General features: G+C 36.3%; 4 protein-coding genes across 7 annotated transcripts; all 4 read left to right on the top strand.

The window, feature by feature from the left end:
- Positions 1–406: 406 nt before the first annotated feature.
- Positions 407–5270, top strand: BAG6 (BCL-2-associated athanogene 6). Of its 2 annotated transcripts, XM_088803065.1 has the most exons (4): positions 407–608; positions 1054–1758; positions 1888–3069; positions 3387–5270. In XM_088803065.1, exons 2-4 carry the CDS (start codon positions 1168–1170, stop codon positions 5121–5123), a joined length of 3510 nt encoding a protein of 1169 aa, XP_088659191.1. In that variant the 5' UTR covers positions 407–608; positions 1054–1167; the 3' UTR covers positions 5124–5270. The 2 variants fall into 2 exon arrangements, with proteins under 2 accessions (XP_088659191.1, XP_007051662.3); XM_007051600.3 differs by having other exon boundaries at positions 1054–3069.
- Positions 5271–5552: 282 nt separating this feature from the next.
- Positions 5553–7007, top strand: LOC18614044 (Calcium-dependent lipid-binding (CaLB domain) family protein). The gene has a single exon (XM_007051601.3). The coding sequence runs from the start codon at positions 5989–5991 to the stop codon at positions 6787–6789; it is 801 nt and encodes a 266-aa protein (XP_007051663.3). The 5' UTR covers positions 5553–5988; the 3' UTR covers positions 6790–7007.
- An 8452-nt stretch (positions 7008–15459) lies between these two features.
- Positions 15460–18775, top strand: HWS (Galactose oxidase/kelch repeat superfamily protein). 3 transcript variants are annotated; one of them, XM_007051597.3, is made up of 2 exons: positions 15460–16040; positions 17326–18775. In XM_007051597.3, exon 2 carries the CDS (start codon positions 17352–17354, stop codon positions 18561–18563), a length of 1212 nt encoding a protein of 403 aa, XP_007051659.1. In that variant the 5' UTR covers positions 15460–16040; positions 17326–17351; the 3' UTR covers positions 18564–18775. The 3 variants fall into 3 exon arrangements, with proteins under 3 accessions (XP_007051659.1, XP_007051658.1, XP_017969732.1); XM_007051596.3 differs by having other exon boundaries at positions 15462–16040; positions 17320–18775; XM_018114243.2 differs by lacking the exon at positions 15460–16040 and adding an exon at positions 16053–16651 and having other exon boundaries at positions 17320–18775.
- Positions 18776–20860: 2085 nt separating this feature from the next.
- PIPK10 (phosphatidylinositol phosphate kinase 10) lies at positions 20861–25374 on the top strand. The gene is made up of 11 exons (XM_018116220.2): positions 20861–20947; positions 21409–21568; positions 21663–21828; positions 21973–22083; positions 22647–22834; positions 23118–23209; positions 23328–23375; positions 23582–23686; positions 24054–24120; positions 24227–24535; positions 24987–25374. Exons 2-10 carry the CDS (start codon positions 21420–21422, stop codon positions 24522–24524), a joined length of 1224 nt encoding a protein of 407 aa, XP_017971709.1. The 5' UTR covers positions 20861–20947; positions 21409–21419; the 3' UTR covers positions 24525–24535; positions 24987–25374.
- The last annotated feature ends 114 nt before the right edge of the window (positions 25375–25488 follow it).

The raw sequence follows: 25488 nt of genomic DNA, 5'->3' as shown, positions 1-25488 counted from the left end.
AAAAGGCAAATAAATTATTATACTAATATAATAAAATCACTGGGCAGGGAAATATCAACGAGGCATTAGATTTTTGTTTTAAAAAATTCAAGCAGAATTATCTAGATAGAGAGAGAGAGAGAGAGAGAACTGAAAATAAAATTCCTGAATTTTAAGCCTGTTGATTGTTCTGGCCAATTGGATTTCGACAGCTGTCAATCTATGTTAGACGGCGTAAACACTAGCGCAGAAGATAAGTCTTTGTCCACCTAAGCCTCGTGCACGACGTCCACGTGGCACGAAACTCCGAGACAGTTCGCTGGAAGGGAAACACGCGAAAGTTCTGGAACTGTGAAGAAGATTTCTAAGTTGTAATAATCTGGGTGTTGGCATTGCCAGCTATTATAAAATGCGAAAACTCTGACACATATTTCAATCTCAGATTAAGGAGAATTTGGTACAAACAAAATCTGATCTCATAAGACAGAACACAAGGACTTAGTACAAACTTCTTTCGTATGGGTTGGTGGATAGATTCGCGCCGATAACTGAGTTATTTGGAGTTGCGGGAACCGTTTGGGTTGATTCTTCCTTTGGCCTTTCGTCTTTGTTTACTCGATAAATAAACTGTAAGTAATCTTTTCTAGTGCTTTCCCTTTAGTTTCTCTGTCTTCGTTTTATGCCTTGCCTAATAGAAATGCTCTGTTTAGAAGTCAGTATCAATTGCTTTTGCATTTGTAGTCTAATTAGTTTCCACTTGTTTGCTTTTCCCGAGAAATTGTTTTTTAACGAAGTTGGGATTCTTGGTTTCCCTGGATTTATGTTTCTTTACCTTTAGGCTGAAGTATATAACATTCTGCAGAGGTTTCCTGTTTATTGTAGCTTTGAAATGTTAAATGATAGTTTTGGTATGATGTAAGTTTTATTCAAATGATATGTCTTTGTCCATGTGGTTGTTTCTTTGGTGGCTATTCATGTACTCTTATGTGAAGTTTGGGACAATGTCTTTTATCCTGGTTAATTATTATGGTGCAAGTAACAGACCAATGACCACTGATTGCTTTTCGTCATCAGGGTTATTCAGTGATTTTGCTTTTGTAAAGCCCTGGTGGTCCTCCTGTAAGCAACCTGTCACCAGGTTTTGAAGAAGTACTGGGCGTCAGTTGCTTCAATAAAAGTCTGTTGAAAATGATGCCTGTCTACAGATACATGGACTCAAGTCCTCACCGGAGAGACCAAGTGCCTTTCCCTCAACATTTTTTCCCTGGTTTTGAGGCTGTTCCGCCTCACTTGAAGGTGGACCCATCTAACTCTCCCATGATGTTTGAATCTTGGCCTTGCAGCAGCAATTATGGGTACTCTGTTCCCTCCTATAGTTGCTACAATCATGGCAACTTCCCTGCTTGCTATAGCTTCAGACCTCCGTGCCCTCATTTTGCACCACCACCAGCATTTCACCATTATCCAAATTATCCTACATTTCCTGAAGCTTACCCTGTTTATTATTTCCCTCCTCCGCACCATTCGAATGAACAGCCCAGGTATGAATATAACAAGGACGCACACGGAAAGCACCATTGCTGTGGGTGTCCTAATCATCCTTGCAACCAGAAAAATGAAAGAAGCTTAAAGATTGAAGAGCAGGAGCCTGATGCTGAGAAAAAGGAAGGTGATTCGGTGGTTTCAATTCAACCGAGAAGTTATCCATATCCAGTAGTGTGGATTCCACCTGAATATGTGAAAAATAAGGAATATGGGAAGCGAATTGATCAGCCAGAGGTGAGTGACTGGGATAAGGCTCCTCATTTTACGAAGTATTTCAAAAGTTTGAAGCCTACAGAACAGGAGCCAAGAGTTTGGAATGGCTGGTTTCCACTTGACATGAATGGTTTGAAATCTTTGATGCAGGGTGAAGGGGAGAGAAAAACACAAAACCAACAGAATGAAGACAAAATGAGGCAATTTCTGTTCCCAATCTTTGGGGTGCCTTCTGATACAAAACAAGAAGAGGATGAAAATCAAGATAAAAGGAAGTGGAAAACTGCTTCAGATCATTCTAAACAAGCCCCTAACAGTTTTGAGTTTGTTCCAGTAGAATCTTCTGGCAATGATGGTAGAACAGACAAACCTCAAGTAAATGAAGAGTTTTCTCATAATAAGAGTGCTTCTGAGATAGTGGGGAAAGCTGATAAAAAATGTGCTTCTGTAAAACAAATGGAGGTGCACAGGGAGGACAAGTCTGAAGGGACTGAAAAGAGAGGGAGAGATGCAAGTGTGAAGCGCATTGAAGACACTGCAAAAAATGAACTTGGTGGGACCACCGCAAAAGGAAAGTCCCCATCCCCTCAGAAAACATCCAAGTTGCCTCCTGTTTGTCTGAGAGTTGATCCCTTGCCAAAGAAGAGAAACGGTAATGGCAGTTCAAGGTCTCCTAGCCCTCCTAAAGGACAAGCACAAGACACGTCGACAAAGGCCTGCACTGCACTAGGCTTGCAAGAAGAATTCGCGGTGTGTCCACAAAATCTGAATGGTAGCCTTGGTAAAGTTGAACCTGGAAAAAAGGAGAGAAAAAATATACAGGTGATAGAAGAAACATGCAAGGAAAACAAGGCTGGAGAATGTACCAGCGCAAGTCAGGCTCAAGTTTTAGGAAACTTATCTTTTGACTCCCAAGGAGTGTCGAGGACACCAATCTCTGAAAGAACTGAAAGTTATAGTCATAAAAATAAACTAGGAGAGGAAAAATCAGCAAGTTCTGAGGAAGTTGTGGGAGCTGAGAAGGCAGCTGAAACAATCAAAGCTACTAATCTAGACAAATCAGCTCCTGGTCAATGCAAAGCAGAAACGAAAAGGATGTCAGATGCAGAAGCAGCCAAGCTCATCCAGTCTGCCTACCGAGGATTTGAGGTGAGAAAATGGGATCCACTAAAAAAATTGAAGCAAATTGCTAAAGCTCGTGAGCAAGTGGATGAGATTAGAAATCGTATTCAAGCTCTTGAGTCTTTCTCTGATCCCAACAAAGATGATAGGCAGAGACTGTTGATTGGAGAAATGATCATGAGTCTTCCCTTGAAACTAGATAGTATTCAGGTATGTATACAACTGGTTTACTTCAACTTGAAATTCTGTACTAGTCATATGCATAATTTGCTACTTTTATTTTGTTCTAGAGGAGCCATGTAGCATGTTATATTTATCAGGCACAGAACAATTTATTTTATTCTTGATGCTATTATTTACCTCGTTTTAAGTGTCAATAATAGATTTCAATCTGTTACGAGAAATTATTCTAATAATTGAAACATACAAGTATGCAGAAGTGGCAGTCTACATGAGATACTGATAGAGATTGCTTAGCCATTTTCAAATATGCTTATTTAATCTCGGTTTATGTTCCTTTTTTTCAGGGTTTGCACTCATGTGTGAGAGATGCTAGGAAATCACTGGCGAGAGAGCTTTTGACTGCGCAAGAAAAGCTTGATTCTCTATCAAGCAAGTTTGCAGAAGGAAAGGTTAAGGAATTGGCTACTGCTGCATCTACAGATTATCCTCGTGTTGATGCTTGCAGAAATGCTAGCATAGAAAAGGAAAATAAAAAGACATCAGGAGGTTGCATAAGCTCTTTTGAGGATACTAATGAAAATGGAAACAATGTCAAAGAGCCAGAACAGGAAAATCTTTCAGACAAAGAGGATAAAAAACCTGATGCCAAGGATGAGGAAACTACAGAGCCTCCCATTGCCGACCAAGAGTTAGATGGGAAAATAGAGAATGAACCTACTGAAGTGAGTAATGATATTGAGCGTCATACAGCACAATCAACGCCCATTATGGAATTAGAAAATGAAGATATGTCTAGAATCCAAGATGGAGATTTGTCTCCCAACCTTGAGTGTATTACCCACCTGCCATCGGCTCCGGAACAGAAGTCCAACGCTGATGAGTTCTCAGAAATGAAGGATCTAACAAAAGAGGGAAAATCTGAGGTAGTTGAAGTGAATGATCTGATTCTTGTGAGTAATAACTCAGAAGAGGATAAGCTGAGGTCATTGCCAAAGGAAATGATTGATTGCATGCATACTGTTTGTGAACCGGAGAAAAAGATTGGAAATAGCAATGGCGAGAAAGAATCTGATCTGCCAATTAATCAAGCTTTCCCAGCTGAAGTAGAGAATTTGAGGTGCACTAAGAAAGACCAAGAGATTGATTTGTTGGAAGAGTTGCCACTTGGAATAATTGATGAGGAACCAGCTATTTCCAAATTTGAGAAGTGTGAACTGCATGAAACAGGGGAAAATAATATATTGTCTTCAACCGAGGGTCATCTTGCTGGATGTCAAGCAGATGAGCAGTTACCAGAGGCAGCATCAGACAACTGTGTAAAGGGTCAAAACGAGAATGATTTCACCAAGAGTCCTGCACTTATAGAGGTGGAGCAAACACAGGAAAAAGAGGTCAATAATGTCAACAAACTTGAATCAGTCTTGAAACCAGAGGAAGTTCCCTCAACAGTAGGTGAAGAAAACAATGACAAAGTGCATCAAGAAGAGGATGACTATGGAATGATACCAGTTGATCATATGGCCTTTTCAGAATCAGAAGCTGGAATTGTTGCAACTCAGGAAAAAGAAGTGTTGTTTGAGGAGAAGAAAGAACTAGTGGATCAGCCGGTAGGAACTGAAGAGAAGGAAGAAATAAAGCTGGAGAATCAAACACAAGTCCAGGAACAAGAATGCACGAATAGTAAGGATAAAGCAACTGACATGCTTCGTGAGACTGCTGAGCATAGGGTTCTTTCTGGGACAGATGCTCTTTCAGAACCAAATGTAGAGCAAGATTTGTTATCAGCATCACCTGCTGCAAGCGAGATGTCTAATGATGACCATGACTTAGCTGAGATTGGAGGAGACAATAAACTAATTGAAGAGAACAGGAAATTGAGGGAGATGATGGAGAAGCTCATGGAAGCTGGAAAACATCAACTTACTGTTATATCCAACCTAACTGGAAGAGTGGAAGACCTGGAGGAAAAGTTATCAAGGAACAAAAAGTTGAGCAAGCCGCGATACAGAAAAGCAATATATGGACCCTCTTATTCCAGGCCCCTGAGAGTCAGAGGGAAGGCTGCAGAAGTTGCAATGTGAGGACATCTGGTAGTCTTGTCCTCCTGAAATCAGAATTTGAAAGCTATATCAAGTAGGATTGAGTTGCACTGTGTCAGAGTTAGTTTGATGTAGTGTTTATATGATGATATCAATAACATGGTTGTTCTTTTACTCCTTTTAAGAAAACTACTTTCTTCTTAAGTAATATTTGTTGATTTTGTTGATATTTTTCTTTGTGGCATCTGTTTTGCCATTTATCCAGGGCATGTGGGGAAGAAAACAGACATTTTGTTGTTGAATATTTGCCAACAGGAATTAGAGGTAGTATAGCCTGGACTCACATGTTGCCTTGAAATTTCCATCATCAACAATCATTTGATTTGGCTGGCATCTGAATTCTTACTTTTTCCATTATTCTAGTAGTAATTAGCTGTTCTCCCTTTTTTGTCATGATTTTCTTGGTATTGGCTGCTGCTTGCTCTCTTGCTAAAAAACAGAATTCTCCTTGCTTCCAACCTGGCCTTAACCAGAATAAGTATGAAGTCCAACTCAGCAGAGTCCAAAATGAAAGGTAGGTAAAGGCTCCAAACACCCTGGCCCCGCTCCCCTAACTAATTTTTTCCCCATTTCCCGCCTATAGGAACCCACTCCTGTCCTCCTCTTAGCAGTTCCCATTTGCAAATAACTAACTCCAACTAACTTTGCCTCTCCCTCCTTCAACCTTTCCTTTTCCTTCCACTATTTTCTCTTCATTTGTCGGCGTTTTCTCGCCGGCAATACCCTTCACTTCAATGTCCCTTTCATCGAAACCTCTCCTATTCTTTCCTTTCTTGATCAAATCCTGAACCCAAGAAACGACGAGGAAACAGGAAAAGAAAAGAAAGATTGAGAGAGATTAGCTGAGATGGAAAACAATTACGTGCTGGAGATAACCTTAATCTCCGCGCAAGGACTTAAGGAGCCATCCGGTAAACTCCGTCGCATGCAAACCTACGCCCTCGCTTGGATTGATTCTTCCGTCAAGCTCCGTACTTGCGTCGACCGTGTCGGCGGGGAAAACCCTACTTGGAACGACAAATTCCTCTTCAAGGTTTCATCGGAGTTTCTTTCCAGCGAGACGTCCGGCATTTCAGTTGAAATTTTCGCTGTCGGTGTCCTCCGCGACAGCCTCGTTGGCACCGTCCGGTTCCTCGTCAGTAACTTTCTTCCCTCCGGTTCTGCCTTCAACGCTGCCAAGACTCATTCTTTCAATGCAGTTCAAATCCGCCGACCTTCTGGTAGGTTCCAGGGGGTTCTCAATATTGGCGCTACAGTTCTTGACGGCGCCTATGTCCCGTCATGGACAGGCGTCTCCGCCATGGGTTTTCGTGATCTAATCGGACACCGGAGCCTGAAAAAGTCAAAGTCTGCACTCCCTATATCTCGGGAGAATTTATTCCTGGATTCTGATGATCAGTCGGACGGTTGTGATTCGACTACTTCATCATCGTCATCGGCATCGGCATCAACGGCTTTGAAGGAGTGGAATGTAATGGTTCGGGAATTGAATGGAACGAATCATGTAAGGTCTTCATCAGAGGGTGGAAGAGTGCTTTGCGGATTGATGACGTCGTCGCCTAGGAAGGCTGCTTATCTCTGCCCCTTCATGTTCAGTCAAAGCTTTAATGAAGGGAAACTGACGAATGAACGTTCAAGATTCGCTTGATAAGATTGAGGAAAGAAAGATTCACCCACGTCTGTTTGATTAGTGATCTTTCGAAAGTGTTGTGGTTTGGTCAGTATGTTTTTCTAGGTTTTTGCATGCCCTGTTAGACATTCAACGGAAAAAACTGCTGATCAGTCCTATGGAGTTCCTCCTCCTTTTGTTTCTTATGTTCTGTTCGTTATACATTTCAAGTTTGAAAGCCTAATGATTTTTGTGAATTTGTTAATTGATAGTAGTTTTCTGACTTTAGATTTAGTTTCACCTGGAAACTTCAAGTTCGAATTGCTAAGATCAGGGGGCACTCCCCTCGTATAAAAGGAGCAAAACAAGAATATCTCAACTGTACGTTCTTAACAGAGACTGCCAGAAGGAGACTCTGGTAATATCGTAGTGCTCCATCAAAGATTTCGTTGCTGCATGGTGCGTTCATATGCAATATTTTAAGAAAAATAGATAGATGAAGCATGGTTCCTATTTGAATGTGTTATGCAGGGTATCGGTAGCTTCTCGCCTTCTACTTTCCATGTAAAGTGAGAATGACGTTGTTTTGTGCGTGATTCACTGACTTTTGAAATTAAAGAAGAAAGAGTTGGTCTCTGGCGGTATATAGACCCGCCCATGAATTCACAGAGATTACTGGTTGTGCTTCGGCCTTTGGGGCATTGGCAACGGCCCGAAGCAGACTAACAGAAATTAGGAATCTATTTATGCTGTTAATCCTGTCTTCGGAGTCAGGAGTTAATAGGCTAGTAGCATGGGGAGGGCAAGTAAACAAGTAAGAAGTTTAGCCGCCTAGCTTAAGCTGGGCTTGACAAAATTTGATAATAGTATGACCTGAAGCCCTTATCCAGCCCACTAAATGTTGCACGTATGATCGTATATAGCTGAGCACTGTAGTAGCGTAGCGCTACTTTTCACTAATGAATCCAAAATGGTGAACTCACGGGTTGGGATGACAGCTGAGAAGTGGCCCATAAACATCATCTCACTTGACATGAACATGATGATTCCCGGACAAATTGATATCTATTTTGGGGTTGAAAGCCAGAACCCCCGGCGGGCTAGCCGCTTGGCCCCATTCTGGTTGGGGCTTTGTTTTCCCCCCTCAAGGAGTCAAGGTAAAAACATAAGGACCTTATGTTTTTTGTTATTTAAAGTTTTCACATCAAGGTAATTCTGGTAAAACATAAGGGCCTTCTGTTTTTTGTTATTTAAAGTTTTCACATCATGGTAATTCTGTCATCCGAGTTTCTGACTGGTGCATAGGGATAGGGTCCGCCCTCAGCACTTAGCAATGTAAGTACATTGCAAGTTTGCACCAATAACAAGAAGGGTTAAAAAGCAGATGTCAAATTGTGGGCGGCTCGTAAATGAATAAATGACGTTTTATGAACTTTGCTGAAAAGCTGGGATTAATATTTGGGCCGGTGTGGGTTGGTAAACTGGCACAAGTGACACAGCAGGAGGAGACCACAGGGTCAGAGCAAGCTGGCATTAGCAAGGGCGCCTAAAACCAGCACAGAGCTCGATGTGGGGTTCTTCAGTATTTGATTGATATGAGTCTGCTAAATAGTTGTAAATAGCAGAGTAGTATTAACCAAAGCCGATCAATAAATGCTCTCACGGATCAATCAGATATCGGAAAGGTGTTCGTTCATTGGACAATGAGAGGCAGAGACAGTCTTTGCAAATTTAATTTATTTTTTTTATTTTTTTTTCTTTTAGTATCTGATTCCCGGGAATTGACCTCTACGGCTCTGCTTGTCTCTCCCTCACAAAATCTCCGGATTTTCCGCCGATCCCTCCTGCTTTCCCCTGTTTCGTCTGATCCTTTTACTACGACGACGCTCAATTCTGATGACTCCCATTCTGTCATCAGCATTATCTTTTTCTTGTCTTTTCCAACGTTTTCCATTTAACCATACGTAACTTCTCTCGTTACCATTTTGCCATATTTATCACCTTCCTCTCTGCATCTCTATTACTGCTCGTTTAGAATTTTATTTTTTTTTTTTTAACTTAAAAGTTACAGTGGATACAATTCTGAATGGTTTCCATTTGAAAGGTTGTGATGGATGCTGTGGAACATAAAAACGCACGAGATAATATGAATTTGTCTTGATGCTACCACAATATTCTCGTAAAGCAATGAGAAGTGATGTGGAATTACTAATGGTTTGATTCGAAAGGCTATGATGTTGCGTTAAGAAAAAAAACATGGAAGAAAATTCAAGTTGCTGCATATGATTACAAATATAGTATTTAGTAATTTTGAAGCATTTGTACACGAATTGAATTAAGAAATTTAATATTCATATTCTATTTGAATTCAATTATAATATTTTATTAAAATTTAAATAATACTTTTTTTTATATAAGATAAAAGATAAAAAATATTACATCATCTTAAGTCATGATATGCCTAGATTATCTATAAATAAATAAAAAGTAATACCATGTGGTGAATATTCAAAAATATGTAAATCCAATTTTCGATTTTCTGTATGTGTTGCTATTCAATCGGTACAAAAAAAAATTAAATAATATTTAAATCCATTCATTTAAGTAAAAATAATATAAACACTCACTATAAAACCCAACTCAATCTAAATTTAATAATTGAATTAAAAAATTTAATATTCAAATTCAATTATATTATTCTATCATAACTTAAATAATACTTGAATCCATTTATTTAGTTAGAAATAATATAAACACTCACTATAAAAACCAACTCGATCTAAATTAAATACTTACAAATAAAATTTAATTATTTTTATATATTTTATTAGTCATAATAAAATTTAAAATTTAAAATAAATTTTAAATATTTGAACAATTTATAATTTATAATTACTAAGTTATCAATTATAAAAAATACACATAGTCAAGAGTACTATATCAAATTAAAATAAATATTAAAAAACTCATTATTTATAACCAAATTTGGGTAATCAAGACTTTAAGATTGCCTATACCTATTTATAAAGTATCTTAATCTCAGATGAATCGAATAGTGCTAGATATATATTTACATGCTGCCCATTGCCTTAATCTCACTTAAAAATATTAAAATGTTAACATAAATAAATGTTTAATGATTTAACAGAGTACACTTGAATAAGTGAAATCCGAGTTTAACTTTTAAAACTGTCAATCAAGTTCGACTCATCCGTCTAATGTGGATTTTACTATTTATTGATGCTTATAAACATGTATTCTTGAATCTCATAAACAATTTATGTATAGTTTATTATGATCATTGCTATTCATATCAATAGATGATATGTTTCGGTATAGGAGATGTACGTGTTTTTTTTTTTTTAACATGATTGGGAAACAACAAGGAAGGGGATAAAATGGGTATGGCAATTGCATCTCATCAAAATCAAAATGAAAAGGATCTCTCAACAGCTCAATCAACTTCTGCTTTATTGTTTACAATATTTCTCAAGTCCTATGATTAAGTGTGGATCATCCTTGTCGGCAAAGGACGGATGAAAATGGAATTCAAGTCATCGAGTGGCAATCCCATGCGGTAGGCCGTATCTAGCCATGACATGTGTTGGGTTAATTTGAGATCCAGACACGCCATTGTCAATATACATATATATATATATATATATATATATATATATATATATATATATATATATATATATATATATATATATGTATGTATATATGGCTTGATTCCACAAGTAAATCTGAAGTAAAAATTCGACAGCAATGAGACAAATGAAGACTGATTGACCAATTTATGTGAGTATATATAGTATCGAAAGTTCTTTTTATGTAGTTCAGTAGCAGCATCACGCTCAAAGATGATGGATAATTATGCAAAAATCTATCATTACAAATCTAATTTTCAATAGATTTCATTCATCATTGTTTGTATCATTAGCTTTTTACATCAACCATGTAATTTATAGTAGCCAAGCTCGTGGAAAGCCCACCAACCTAAGAACAAAATCCCACTAGTTCCCCCAGCTACTTCCTTTAATTAATAAGATAATGGCTTAATGCGTTAAGCAGTTAAATATTAAGAGAGAGAGAGAGAGAGAGAGAGAAAGCAAAACTGATAAATTTCCTCCAAAAGAAACCCAATTTGTCCCACCACACGTTCAATGATGAACTTGTATGCTTGGAAGCGAAGGAAAATCGTCAATCAATTGTTTAAGTACATTATATTTTTCCCTTTGTTTTACCCTTATACAAGAGTAGGCAACATGACTTGTTTTCTTCCATTTCATGATCCTTTTCTTTGAAAAACACTCCAATTGTGACCCAACAAACCACATTGCATGATTATAACGAGACCCAACATATCTAAAATCTTAAAAAAAAAAGATAGCTAATTAAATGTTTAAAGGTAAAATACATTAACACCTTAAATTTTTAAATATAATTCTATAAAAATTTATTAATTTTTAAAATGAATATTTTTTTATAAACATGTAAATGATGTTAATATTTAAATGTGAAATGTCTAAAATATTTTTATTCTTTTTGCACTCTTTTTTTTTATTTATGATCGATTAGTGATGTTTTCTTACACTAATTGATCACTCATCGATCAAATCTAGTCATGAAATATCAAATCTGATCAAATCTTATCAAGAGAGCACCAAATCGTGCTACTTAAAAGAGCATTGAGATGCACGCTATTTAATTGGATCTTAAAATTTGAAAATAGTTATGTTTTTTTTTTAAATTAATAAACTCATATAAATTTATGATTAAAATTTGAAAATGTTAATATATTTTATCTAATATTATTTATACACATGCTAATATCTTTAACAAAGATGTGCAATTTTTTTGAAAGACCCCGCAAATTCCACCCACCAATGCGCAGTGGCCTTTGGGTCTGCACGCCCCCTGCTGAGAGAAAGACACATTTTCCACATTCGAGTCCCTTCGCCCCATGGTTCCACTCCCATATTCCTCGCCACAACTTTCACTCGATCGAAGACGACTACAAGCATTTATGGAGGTACACCATTGCCCCAATTGGCATGACAATCAGTTTGTCATAATAATTCTGTTGAGCTTATTGCATGCTCGTGTTGTCCCTTCTTCTCTCCCTCCCCTTCTCTGTTGCCCTCTATGTCTCTGATCAGTCACTGGCTCCACTATCTTCCTATGATTGTACCTTTTTCTATCATGTTTTTGGTGTCTGGTGGGCCGGCGGACCCAACTTAAAAATTTGTCCCAGCCGGGTCAACTCAGCAGCTCACCTCCAATCAATTCATTTCCATACAAATCCATGACTTCGAAGCTGTAGGTTACATGTAGCACTTTTAGTTTGACTCCCACAATCTTTTTTTTTCACTCCAAATTCATTGACAGGAATTATTAACCCTCAAAGAAGAACATTACTGCTAAGTTATTAAGTAAACTCCTTTATTAATAACCGTATATTAAGAATTTAAAACGATAATAAAAATTTAATAGATTTGAATTTATAATCATTTATGTCAAGACGAATGATTTTTATTGGATAAACTAATTTGCCGTTGATATTAAAGCATCCTTATCAATATTCGGTTAACACCCTTTTCGGTCTGTCCTGTCCATGATTTCATGTTTCGAACGTATTTGGTGGGTTTTACTTAACAAAATCTACAGGGGTATATAATAAGACAAGAGGCAGACGGTTCTTATTTAATTCTTAATAAAACGCAATAAACTATTGGAAGTGAGGAATGACTTAATGTGCACAAGATGGCTTCCTGCTGGACAGAGGTGGAGTTAGTGGTGTTGCCACTATCGACCCTTTTTTCCAGTTTCTTTCTCTCTAGTACAATTTAACTCTGTTGCCGAATGTTCAGGTCAATGCACATGTGCTTTCACTCTCCGTCGTCTATCGAGCCACATTCACCGACGAAAACTCTTCCATTTTCCTTTTTTTCTTTTTTTCCTCTTCATTCCGCATTGTAGAGCATTAGTGAAAATAAATAGTATTTTGTAATCTATTTTGTTTGTATTATGCGCATTATCAGCTTTTTAAGGTTTTGTTAATGTTTTGCTCTGCTTTGTGCCCATTAATTTTAATGTCGAATGACGTTGTGCTTTTATTTTATTTATAAATACTTACAAAATCTTATAATAGTGCTATTTGATTTGCAATTAGATGAAATGGGGTTAGATTATAAATTTTTTGTTCTACTAATTCACATTAATTGACTTGTATAATTAGAAGTACTAATACATATTTTCTCACCCTTTTTAGTTTTACCTATCTTTATTTGCAGATATAGACAGCAATAGATAAGAAAAGTTGAGACAAAGTTACATGTCAACGACAAATCAAATCATAAAATTTTGTACATATTTATGTTATTTTTATGATATTTATCTCAAATTATATATGAATGTGGTTATTAAAATTTATATAAAAATATAAATCAATTAATACGAAAATTTTGAACTTAAATTTTTAAAAAAATCATGTGATTAAGATCCAAAAAGTTGTTAACCATGAATGTTTAGATCCAATTTGTTGTAACTTTTTACCATGTTAAAGCATAAATAATTCATAAAAATAAAAATAAAAACATAAAATAACTATTAAGTTCGATTTAATCTGATTATCTTAATAATCAAGGTTCACTCTAATGATTATCACTCCTTCGAACAATAAATAAGGTTTAAGATTTGAATCTATTTTTTTCCTTTAAATGTAAAAAGATAAAAAATATTACCTCTTTTTTTACCATTTTTATTTAAATATAATGATTGCCTAAAATTAAGGAGGGAATGTTTGTTTAAGTAAAAATCTTTTTTTAAATGGTAAGTAGTTTAAGAAATAGTAGTACTACTTGTTGAGGGCACGGCACAACTTTTTATATATATATATATATATATATATATATGAACTCATTTAAAAAAATCATGGGTTAAACATAAGTAGTGCGTTTTAATGTTTTTTATATGCCTACACGCATCTGCTTTGCACTAGAAATAGAAAGTTTGTTTCTAAATTTTTACATAAATCAAATATTAAACATTTTAAAGTGGATATTAAAAAAGGGACCATCCCTTAATATATAATCGTAAATGACACTCAAGACCGCATATCCTCGAGTATATGTTCCAATAAATAATAAATAAAAAAGAAAGAAAGAAATACACATGCAGATGAGATCTCCATTGGCCATTAATACTATCAATTAAATGCCAAACGTGACATCATCTTGATATTTACTAACTCGTTGCACTTGGACTTATTGACGTATGAGATTTCTTCAAATCGTTTTTAACTTTATTTATTTTTTTAGGTAGATGAGAATGGGTTTTTGTGACCGCCACCACACATACCATATGTTGCGGAATTTCAAGTATTTCGTTCATAACGTTAAGCATATTTTAATCTGTAGCCTGATTATTGCTGGTCAAAATCTAAGATTTTAAAGAAAAAACACAAGTCAGCAGTCACAGTTTTTGACTTCAATAGAGTTTGTTTTTTCTTTGTCTCTTTCACTTTCTTGTGTCATTAAGCTTTGTTATTTTTTTTTACATAATTTTTAAAACTTTTTAAAAATTATTTAAAAAATTTAATGATTTTTTTATTTCATTAAATAATATATTCGTATTATTATTTTTTTATCAAATTCACTTTTTAAATATAAACACGATACTGATATGATATTGACGTAAAAAATAAAATTATTATGTAATCACGTCATCATATTATATTATCATTCATTATGACATATCAATATATGATGTAGTGTCGTAAAACATAAAAAATTATTAAATTTTATTTTGATTAAATTATTAGTTATAAGAGTCTATTTGGTCAAAAATAAAAAAATAAAAACTTGATTGAATATAATAAAAAAAAATTATTTGATTTTTTTATAATAGTTTAAGGACTTTATAAATATTATATTTTTCAATAGATTTTCTTAATAAGTTTAAGATAGATATTATTTTTTATAAATCAATTAAATTATTCTTCTATAATGTTAATTGATAATTTTGTTAGTCTTTACATAGCCTTTCTTAGTGAAGTGTCTTATAAACTTTGCAACAACTTTTTCAAGCCTAAGATATTGTAAAAAAAAAAAAAACCTGGATGTTTAATTGTTTTTATATTCAGCTTTCCTGGATAAAACCATATGGTGAAAGATGAAAAAAAAGAATTTTGCTTAGAAAGTTGCATATCAGCAAAGGATCTGGAATGAAAGTGATCATACTTGTTAGGTTTTTTTTTTTTTTTTCAAAAGGGAAATTTAAAAGGCTGATTGGCCACGGTGCCTCCAATCAACCAAAAGGAAAATTCAGGGGAATGGACTTTCTTTCACTGTTAAAGGCAAAACAAGAGAAAGAGAAAAGAAGGGTTACCCCATGTGGAATAGTTTTTTGGGCTAACTTATTTTGGTTGGTAAAGTTTATACCTAAATTGAAGAAAACCCAAATAGAATACAGATGAAGATGGTGAAAGGAGAGGGATTCCATTGGGGAACATTAATTTTTTAAAAATAAAATAAAAATAAAGTCAAAAATAGGGGGTTGATGAGTAAGCAGCATTATAATTTTCTTTTTGGTCTGTGGCCAAAATCCCCAAAAAATTTTTTCCTCTTTATTCTTTTTCTCTCATTAAAATCATCCTCTTGCTTGAAGAACGCCTCAAAACTTTCATTGCCATCCCACCCTGATTTCCCTGTCCCTTTTCTACCAAAATAAATCCAAAAATAAAAATAAAAATAAAAATAAAACTCCACGCGCCCGTACGCGCTCTCTCCCCATTCCCCTTCTCTTTCTTTCTTTACTTTCTCTCTAATGAATAGTGTAAGAACACAACATTAGAAAAACCGCCTTCCCCTCTTCATTCCCTGCCTGTCGTTTTTTGTTTATATCAAAAAAGAAACAGTAATAAAAAGAAGAAGAAGAAAAAAAAAAACCTCTCCTGTCTCTATTTCTCTCTCTCTTTCCTTTCTCTCTCTACAATGGATTTTGCTTAGGAATGGGTTATGAACCAAATCTGGAGTAACCCATTTCATTGTTCTCTACTGTTTGAAGGAAAAAATATAAAATTTTACATATTGCCTCCATTTCATGTTTAAATGCTTCCTTTAAGAAGGGTTACTCTTATATTTCACTGCCAAGAAGCTGTTTTTTTCTTCCTGTCTGAACCGAGTTTTCTTTTCTCAGTTTCTTTCGATTTCTGTTAAATCTTGAAACTTTGTCTGAATCTAACAACACCCATTTGTTCAGTTACCCCGGAACAAGCTCTATTACAGGTACGTGACCATGTTTTTTTGGGACAAAATTTTCACTGATCCGTTTGCCTGTCTTTAATCTAATGATGTTTTGGTTTAGTTGGTGTCCTCTATTGCGTATTTTTTTATTTAGTTATGTTGGGTTTTTAGTCTGATGTTTGATTGATAGGTGAGGATGGCCTAACCCTTCTCTTCTTTTACCTAACATTATTTTATTTGTCTAAAAACACTTTAGGGTTATTATCCTTATTTTTTGGGGTTGCTAAATTCATGAAAGGTTGGTCCTTTTTTTTTTCAGTGGAAAAGAACACAACTTGTTTCGGATTAAATACTCATACTCAAGTAAAAAATCTGGTTAAAAAAGTGTTTCCTTTTTATATCAGTTCGATGTTGCTCTCTATTAATGCTTTTATCCTTTTTAAGTAAAAAATCAGTGATTCACATTTTTCTATCTTTGCTTCTTATATAATCAATGAGAAGATTTTAAATTCATAAAATTTGATTAGTTTTCTTGTACTTGATATTATCTCTCTCTCTCGGAAATCTGTGTCAGGCATTATCTGCTTATGGGCAACATTTGTTTTAATATGTTGGCTGATTTGTTTCCTTAATCTTGTTGTATCTTCTTCTAGGTATGTATTTTATCTTATATACGGATGAGTGGATGCCCTAATCGAAGGTTTTGAACTTTATACCGTATAAATATAGGCTTGCATGGGATCCCAGACATCTAAAACATGTGTTTTCTTGATTGAATTCTTGTTTTCTCCTTTCTTAAGCTTTAAATCATGGGTATTCGTTGTTGTGTTCTCATCTTTTGATACTTGGCAACACTTTTTGCAAAGGGAAACAGGTTATGCAGGCTATGCATTCATTTCCAAGGGCATATGCTCTATCCAATTATTTTCTGCTGTTGTTTGAGAGAATCTGTGTGGGTAGGAGATCAAACTTTTTGTTTTTGATGAGTTTGTCACATGTAGATCGACCTGTTTTCATCCTTTCTTCCCAGTTGATCCTAATCACGTGATAGGCATTTTAATTAGCAGACACTTTATTATTTTTCTCCTCAAATTTTTACTACACTTTATACGACGGCATATATAAATTATTTGCTATATATTTCCCATGTCAATTTGGAATATGTTTTTAGGTCCTTTGACTTTATTTAGACAAGGTCTAGGTTTTCGTATTTTTTCATGATTTATTACATTATGAGGTGATCGACTCCCTTCTCATCACTTTTTTTCTCCGTATTTGGCTTCATTTTCTAAAGAAATTCATTTCTTTGTTTTTGTTAAAGTCTCAGAAATTTTGTTTTGGCTGCTCTTAATTATGGAGGGGGAGACTTCTTGGATCAGCCATTACATTGATGACATGTCTAAAGACATCGGTGACTTTGATTCATTCTCAGAGCTTAGTGACGAAGGTAATAAAGAAGCAACTACCATTTCTGTGGACTTAATCCTGCCTGATGACTTGTTGGAACGAATCTTGGCTTATCTCCCCATTGCTAGCATTTTCAGAGCTGGTTCTGTTTGTAAAAGATGGCATGAGATTGTCAGTTCCAAGAGATTCTTATGGAACTTTTCGCATGTCCTGTCACAAAAGCCTTGGTATTTTATGTTTACTAGTTCTGATGAACCAGTTGGTTACGCCTATGATCCGATCCTTCGAAAGTGGTACAGCATTGAGCTGCCCTGCATTCAGACTCCCAACTGGTTCATTGCTTCATCATGTGGCTTGGTTTGTTTTATGGACAATGACAGTAGAAGTGAGTTGCATATCTGTAACCCAATCACAAAAAATTGCAAGAAGCTTGAGGAGCCCCCTGGTTTGAAATTCTCTGATTATAGTGCATTAGCAATTGCAGTTAACAGGACATCACACAATTATACTGTATCCATTGTGAAGTCTAAACAAGTTCCTGGAAATTTTTTCCAATGGGACCTTTCAATTCATATTTATGATTCAGAAACAATGATGTGGGCAACCTCCTTGACTGAGGTTTTGACAGGATGGAGAGGTGGAGATGAAAGTGTGATCTGTGATGGGGTTTTATACTTTCTCATTTACTCAACTGGGGGTGGTGCACCAGAAAATCGGCATGGCCTAGTTACATATAATCTCTCTAGCCGAGCATCTCCATTGATAAGGAGTTTCATTCCAGTACCTGGCCCCCTTACCTGTGGCCGTCTGATGAACCTAAAGGAAAAGCTGGTAATGGTGGGAGGAATTGGGAAGCAGGATCGGCCTGACATAATTAAGGGCATTGGTATCTGGGTTCTTAATGGGAGGAATTGGGTTGAAGTTGCTCGCATGCCCCATAAGTTTTTCCAGGGATTTGGTGAGTTGGATGATGTTTTTGCTAGTAGTGGTACTGATAATCTCATATATATCCAGAGCTATGGTGCTCCAGCTCTTCTTGTTTTTGACATGAACCAGAAACTATGGAAATGGTCGCTGAAGTGTCCAGTATCAAAGAAATTCCCTCTTCAGCTGTTCACTGGTTTTTGCTTTGAACCAAGACTTGAAATTGCTCCATAATTTATTTCTGATTGGATTTGAGGGTGTTATTGACCTATTCGTCCCAAATTCCCACATGTCCTTTTTTTTTATTGTTTGTTTTGCCATTTATTTGCAGTTATTATGATATCTCTGTTCCACGAAAGAAAAAGAAAAAAGTTTACACAGAATGTACCAGCAGGTAAAGCTACTCATTTATGACAATGGAAAATATTAATTCTTTTGCATTGGCATATACGGCAGACACAAATATAAATTTAAATTTTGTTTAGTTGCAGAGTATTTAAACTTCTCTCTTCCCTTTGCACCAATGTGTCTTCAAACTTCCCTGAGTTCTGAGTTTAATAGCTGAATCTTTCATTATGTTGGGTGCTTTCACGAAAGACAAGCACTAAAGCCTCACTGAACTCTTTAGGTAGCATCTCTCCAATCCCCAAGCTTATCTGGCAGTGTGCAGCATGCCTTGGTAGGGCACTTTGATTATCAATGTGCCAGAAATCTCTCATCCTCCGAGGAAAATTTTGGGGATGGCTGGTCTCTTGTTCCTTTCCTTGGTTTGGTATATTTGTCATCCCCAAATCGATATCTGGAGATTGATAACTTTCCCTGTCCCAGACAAGGACTTTCCTTTAATCTTTGGAGTCAGAACTCAGAGATGGGTTCCCATGCCAGTGACTCCTTCCCGCTGCTGCTCCTGTATTTCCCTCACCTCAAATTAGGTTTGTCCATGATGGGATTGGTTAGGTGCAGGATTCTAGTCTTTGGACCACACATTTTGTCAAAGCTGGGATCGCCATTTTTATTGATTTGCCAGCATGAATTTTACAGAAAAAGTACACTCTCTGCCCCATGGCCTATGCCATCATCTGAGAATCCATTTGCAACTGCTGTATTATAAACTCTGCTTCATAAATTCCTACACATTTAAGTAACACTGGTTTTAACTTGAATGCCTTACAATAGCACTCAAATTGTTTCCCCCAAGGACAAACCTTCTAGTGTTCTAATTGCACATGTACTGATTATCGTCAACCTTTAATTTAATTTCCACTAAAGAAGTAGTAATAATCACTGGCATGGCTTTAGATTGGTTTCCTTTAACCCCAGCCTGGAGTCCTGTGGGCAAAGAGATGGAAATCTAATGATACCTTAAGGCCTTTTCTGCCTGAGTTTTCTCTCTGTGGAACCCACTTCCATCATACTCTCCATATATTATAGAGCTATAAGATTATCATGCCGCTCGGATTTATGCATTTTGCCCGAAGCAAAGCTGGTTATGGCAGGCACATCCTACCGTGGATTATTCTAGTGAATAATTTTCTGGTCTTCCTTAAAACACAAAAAGGGAATTTTCTGCTTAATTTGTTGTTTAGCATATCGAATAATTCCCACAAATTGTTCTTTAAAAAGAAAATGGTCATAGAAACCAAGAAACGTAGAAACAAGGCATGGGGCATTCTTTTGTTTTTCCAAAGAAATTAAGGCTCAATATTTAGCAATCTAGACCAGAAAACACGCTGGCTGTGCTACGGGAGAGTTAATCACGCAAACATGCCTTCGTTTGTTTAGGCTGTAAGATAAAATAAATGGTTTGAGCAACGTACAGTAACGTGCCCTGCGCCTGCCGCTCTCTTTATAAAGACTTTCGAAGTTGGAGCACTGAACCAGCATCTTTGGCTGACTGCTTTTTCTTTCCCCTGAGTTAGGTGGCAAAAATTGGTCCCAACTCCCTAAACCAAGTCTTTACCATTTTCAAGGCTCACAAAAACTGCTGTCCCATCTTCCTCTGTCCTAACCAACTAAATTACTAGTACTAGTATTAAGGGTTGGTGGATTATGTTTACCCGTACAACAACAGCAATATTGAAAAAAATAAAAGGCCAATAAAAGATGAAGAAAAAGAAAAAGAAGAAAATGGGCATTGTTTTTTATAGTAAAAGGTCGGGGACCATTTGAGGAATGGATTCCCAAAAGAAAGGGGAAAAAGTGGACCAAATGGGAATATAGGATTGGATAAAAGTGTCTCAAAAACCAACTTACACTAACTGAGTCCAACTAAATTAACTGGGGACACGAAATTTTCTGTTAATGTTCTGTTTCCTTCCTAGAATGATAGTTGGGTTTCAGTTAGGTCTTAGAGGGGGGAGAGGGACCCACCTAACTCCGCTTTCCAAAATCCCGTTACTGAATCTGGCGCGAAATACTGGATTGGCATTTACCCTCCACCGGCCAATCACCCCGCACCCTTCAATTTTTACAACAAATTAGAAAACGTATTAAATGGAAAATCCAAAAAACCAAATGATAAAAAAAGGACCCTCTTTTTTATTTTGTCTGTGTTTGGTTTTATCCAAATAAAAGGAATTTGAAATCTCTTGCAATTCTAAAAGAATTGCTCTTTCCGGGTATAATCAAAATTCATTCATTTCTATATTGTTTGTGTCATTTAATTCTCTTTGTTCCTATTGTCTTTTTATATTTTTTTTAACATGGCCATTGTTTGATGGATGTTTCAATTAGCTTTTCAATGTGAATTTAATCATGTCTTTGGGATCATAGAGAAAAATCATATATTAAGGTAAAATTTAATGAATTATCCATGCTTGCTGCTCGAATAAATTTGGAAGAATTATAGCCTTTATATGAAAACTTAGGTACTGGATCAGGGGACAATTGAAATTGCAGGATAAATGCTTGATTATTTTATGGGAATTTGATTGTATGAGAAGGGATTCATTTCTAATCCAGTTTTGAGAACAAAAGATGAATTTTGAATCATTTGCATTCTTAATTTGCTTTGCATAATGCTAAAAGGTCATTCTCGATCCATTTTAAGAGTTATAAAGGAATATAAGCGTTTTGGCAGGGAGGGAGTAGATGGCACTCTCAGACAAGGAGCTTTCAGCAGCGGACTTAAGAGCTACACAAAGAAACTGGGTTCAATATTCTAAACAGCACTCTAAGAATCTCCCTCCAGGATCCATTACTGACTTCGAATGGAAGGATTACTGTCCTAAAGCTTTCAGGTGTTTTATGGTTTATTCATCTATGCTCTTACTTCATAATTTTATTTTTGTTTTAATCAACTGTTGGTACACTGAGATGTTGATGTTCTTCCAGACTTATACAAGAGCTTGATAACATCGACAACGATGACTACATGATGTCAGTTTGTAGTGACGAAACTATAAGGAAGGCCTCGTCAACGTTGAGACCTGGAAACCTGTTCCTTTTGTCCAATGATAGCCGATTTGCAATAAAAACACTGCGGAAATCTCAACTCAAGGTAATGAAAATCAGCCTTTTGTAGCCATCTGCTTTCAATTGATGACAATTTTCAAGCAGATATAAATACTTTTTTCTCTTAGTATATGTTGCTTCTAAGTTCTATGCACCATAAGATCTAAATATATCAACTTTGTGATGGTAGGTCCTCATAGAAATGCTTCCAATCTACTATAACCATCTCAGAAAGTTCCGCAACACAGTATTGAACAAGCTGTATGGACTTCATGTTGTGAAACCAGTTGGAGGTGTCAAGGTAATAGGAACATAATCGTATCTCACAGCAAAGTTTATGCCTGCATTAACCAACAGGAAAACAGTTTTTTTTTTTTCTTCATACAACAAGGCAGTAGGGGCCAATGGATATGCTAATATCATATGAAAATTTTATTGCTCCCCACTTTTTCCAGTTTGCTATTGCTTGACTTTCTATTGTTCTGTAGCTATACTTGACGATTGTTGGAAGCCCTAGCTCTGTTCTGCTGAACATCAGATGAATACTGGTTTTTTTCTCATCAACTGAATCGATATTTAACCTGTCTGACAATGAAAGATCTTGATCTTTCGTAAATTGTAACAACATCCCTCTTGTGATTGAATATCTTCCTCCCTTAAATAGTACCAGTATCATCTTTCCTGTCTGTCAATGGATTAGAATCCTCGTGTTATATAAGTGATCATTGCAAGGGATGCAAATAAAAAATGCAGGTGGGGCTCCTCCATGAAGTTTGCTGAATTGCTAGTAGTTAATGACTAAACACTTGCCCTACGTTTTGGCAGTTAATAATATGCTCTAATGTATTCTGACTTGGGGAACAGGTCTACTTTGTGGTTGTGGCAAACATATTCAAGTCAGATTTACTGATGCATCGGTGTTTTGACCTCAAAGGCTCATTACAAGGTCGAAAAGTCAAAAAAATGAGAGTCCGAGAGAAAACTCTTCATAAGGAGTCGGATCTTGACTTTCTCTTTTACCTTGAACCATTGGTCCGACATAGGCTTTTGGCGTAAGTCCATCAATCTATATCTTCTCTCTTAGCACCATGGAGCTCCTACTTCCCTTTTTCTTTCTTTCTTTTAGCTAAATGGAAACATGATTTTTATGTGACTGACTACTGGCACGAATTCTCTTAGGTAGAATTAAATTTAATTGAATACTGAACTCAGAAAAAGAAAGAAGGGTACAGATACCCCCTCCCCTCTCCAACCCCCAATCCGATTTGTGCATATGTGAGTGATGACCCGACATGTAGATTCCTTTACTGATTAACCATGGCATTTTTTTGATAGGCAAATCAAGCATGATTGTGCTTTTCTGGAGGCTGTAGGCATCATGAATTACAGTCTGTTGCTTGGCTTTCATATAAAAGAATCACCTCAAGGTGAATTTTCCCATAAACTTTGATTGCTTTAGCATTTTGAATCTATACAATGATTATGCATAGACATAGCCTAATACTACTAATTAGTACAAAATGATAAACAAAGATTTTCTCTCAGGTTTCTTGGATGGTGGAAGTGCATTTTGTCCTGACTCCCCACGTCGAGGTAATTACTTGCACTCCTTGGAAGGATCTCACTTTAGTACGTGTTAATTCTTGCGTGGATGCACAGAGTTACCCCAGTTCTTAGTAATGTAAAGCACAGGGGAGAAAGATTTCGTTATGAACGTACAGCGATATGACACTGACCAATCTTCCAAATAAGTGCACATCTAATAAGTAATAGTATATTCCTTTATCGTCTTTCTGCAGGATCTGTTGACAGCAGATGTTCCTGCAACGACATGAGAATTTCCAATGACATGTTGCATCAAAGTGATTTATCTTCACAAAGATCCTCCATCTCTTCAAATCGAGGTGATATATTGTAATTGTAAATACATCAGAGTACCAATTTCTGAATACAGACAGGCGCTATATGAATATGTTCTATTCTCCCTTTCTCTCTGCCCCCTCCTTTCCTTACTTACTACTTGCTGAGCAAAAAATATAATAGCATGTATCTGGTAATCATTCCGAATAAAAAAGCCTATTTGGAAAGGAATGTTATAGACCTGAGATTCAACTAACAGCAATAAACAGAATAGGCCTATTATTTGGAAAGGAATGTTATAGGCCTGAGACTCAATTGCATACAGGCCTGAGGTAGTTTTCTTCGTATCTAATAAATTCGGCTGAAAGCAATAAACAGTATGAGGCAGTGTTGTGTTTTCCTGCCTTGCAGATTCAATTGACAGTAGGAATTGCACGACGGAATTGACTTTTCGTGATCACTGGCTACAAAATAATAGGTAAAAATTTTGCCTGCTAATTGTATACTCAACGTGGCACGTCTTTAAGGTTTAAATAGTAAGGAGTTGATAGTTTTTGTGCTTTCCAAATATGGTTTTCTTGCAGTTGTACGTCTAAATTTGGTGAAGAAATGTCAGCACGCGGTGTTCGCATATCGTGGAATGGAACAGGAAGTGTATCAACACGTCAAATTTCCAGGAGGCGAGAGTGCCATGATGTTCTTTTATATTTTGGAATAGTGGATTTTTTTCAAGATTACGGTGTGATCAAACGTATTGAGCATGCTTACAAGTCATTGCAGTTCGATCCAAAGATGATTGCAGCTGTGAATCCCAAAGTATATTCTTCTCGCTTTCAGGCATTCATCAGCGACATATTCAAAGCAGATGACTCTCTCCACTGAGCCTCTCAATGGTAATTACTTCTTTCTACAGATGTTGAATCCTTTTGGTAGGAAAGTCAATAAGCTACTGAAAACCTGAAAAATCCCAAACTTTCCATTGACATCTTGAAGGTATATACACATTAATCATCCTCCTTAAGCGAGATCAATTACAACATTTATCCTGCGTGATAATTATCAACTGCGTCAGTTGGTTAATGTTTCTGTGCTGAACTTTAAATTTGTATAAGAATTTATGAAATTTTGATAAATCCCTCTGCTCAAGGTCCGGTCAAAGCATAAACATTCTATCCTAATCTTGTGGGTTGCTTGGGGGCCAGCAGCAGCAGAAAGTCTTGAGGGGCTGCTGTCATGGACCATAGTCTTATTTTAATATTAACGTTATCTCAACCGAAAAATAAAAATATATTCACAAATTTAGGCCCAAAACCTAGCTGAATGTACAAATTTGTGTTTCTGCAGGTTTCAGATACAGATGCATGCAAGGAGATGATGTAAAGGACAAGAAATGGTGTTTTTTAGGAAGACAGCAATGACTAACCATGGACACAATCTTCTGTGAGACTGAGGGTGATCCCTTTATTACTTGAAAATAGAGAAAGTTTCCAGATGAGAAGCTCGAATGCATTGCTTCTGCACACACCAAGTAGTTATCTTATATTAGAAGGGATCAGTGCTACGGGTCTATTACCAATGAATTGGCTGGTGATAGATGAAGTTTTTCAAAAATGTGCAATGTGTTTTAAACTAAAAAATATTCCAATTTCTGGTATAAATTCGCTTGGCAAGTGACATGCATGATGCATTTGCCCTATGTAATAATCGCAAATGCTCTTACCGAGCTTTTCCATGTGTAACCTTTGGGAGCACATGCATTCTCATCTTTGACTTTGATGGATTCGGTTTGACTTTGATGCCCTTGTGTCTCTCTCCCAGCGAGACTGCGCAACAAGCGCCTGTCGCA

The sequence above is a fragment of the Theobroma cacao genome, chromosome 1 (assembly GCF_053813885.1).
Source record: "Theobroma cacao isolate CCN51 chromosome 1, ASM5381388v1, whole genome shotgun sequence".
In the NCBI taxonomy this organism is placed as follows: domain Eukaryota; kingdom Viridiplantae; phylum Streptophyta; class Magnoliopsida; order Malvales; family Malvaceae; genus Theobroma; species Theobroma cacao.
The sequence above is the reverse complement of the archived record's forward strand: the minus strand, read 5'-3'. Positions and strand labels throughout refer to the sequence as shown.

Coding starts and splice junctions, on each gene's coding strand:
- BAG6 (XM_007051600.3), top strand. CDS start 1,168: ATGATGCCTGTCTACAGATACATGGACTCAAGTCCTCACCGGAGAGAC. Junction 3,070..3,386: donor TGAAACTAGATAGTATTCAG/GTATGTATACAA, acceptor CCTTTTTTTCAG/GGTTTGCACTCATGTGTGAG.
- LOC18614044 (XM_007051601.3), top strand. CDS start 5,989: ATGGAAAACAATTACGTGCTGGAGATAACCTTAATCTCCGCGCAAGGA.
- HWS (XM_007051597.3), top strand. CDS start 17,352: ATGGAGGGGGAGACTTCTTGGATCAGCCATTACATTGATGACATGTCT.
- PIPK10 (XM_018116220.2), top strand. CDS start 21,420: ATGGCACTCTCAGACAAGGAGCTTTCAGCAGCGGACTTAAGAGCTACA. Junction 21,569..21,662: donor TACTGTCCTAAAGCTTTCAG/GTGTTTTATGGT, acceptor ATGTTCTTCCAG/ACTTATACAAGAGCTTGATA. Junction 23,376..23,581: donor TCCTGACTCCCCACGTCGAG/GTAATTACTTGC, acceptor GTCTTTCTGCAG/GATCTGTTGACAGCAGATGT.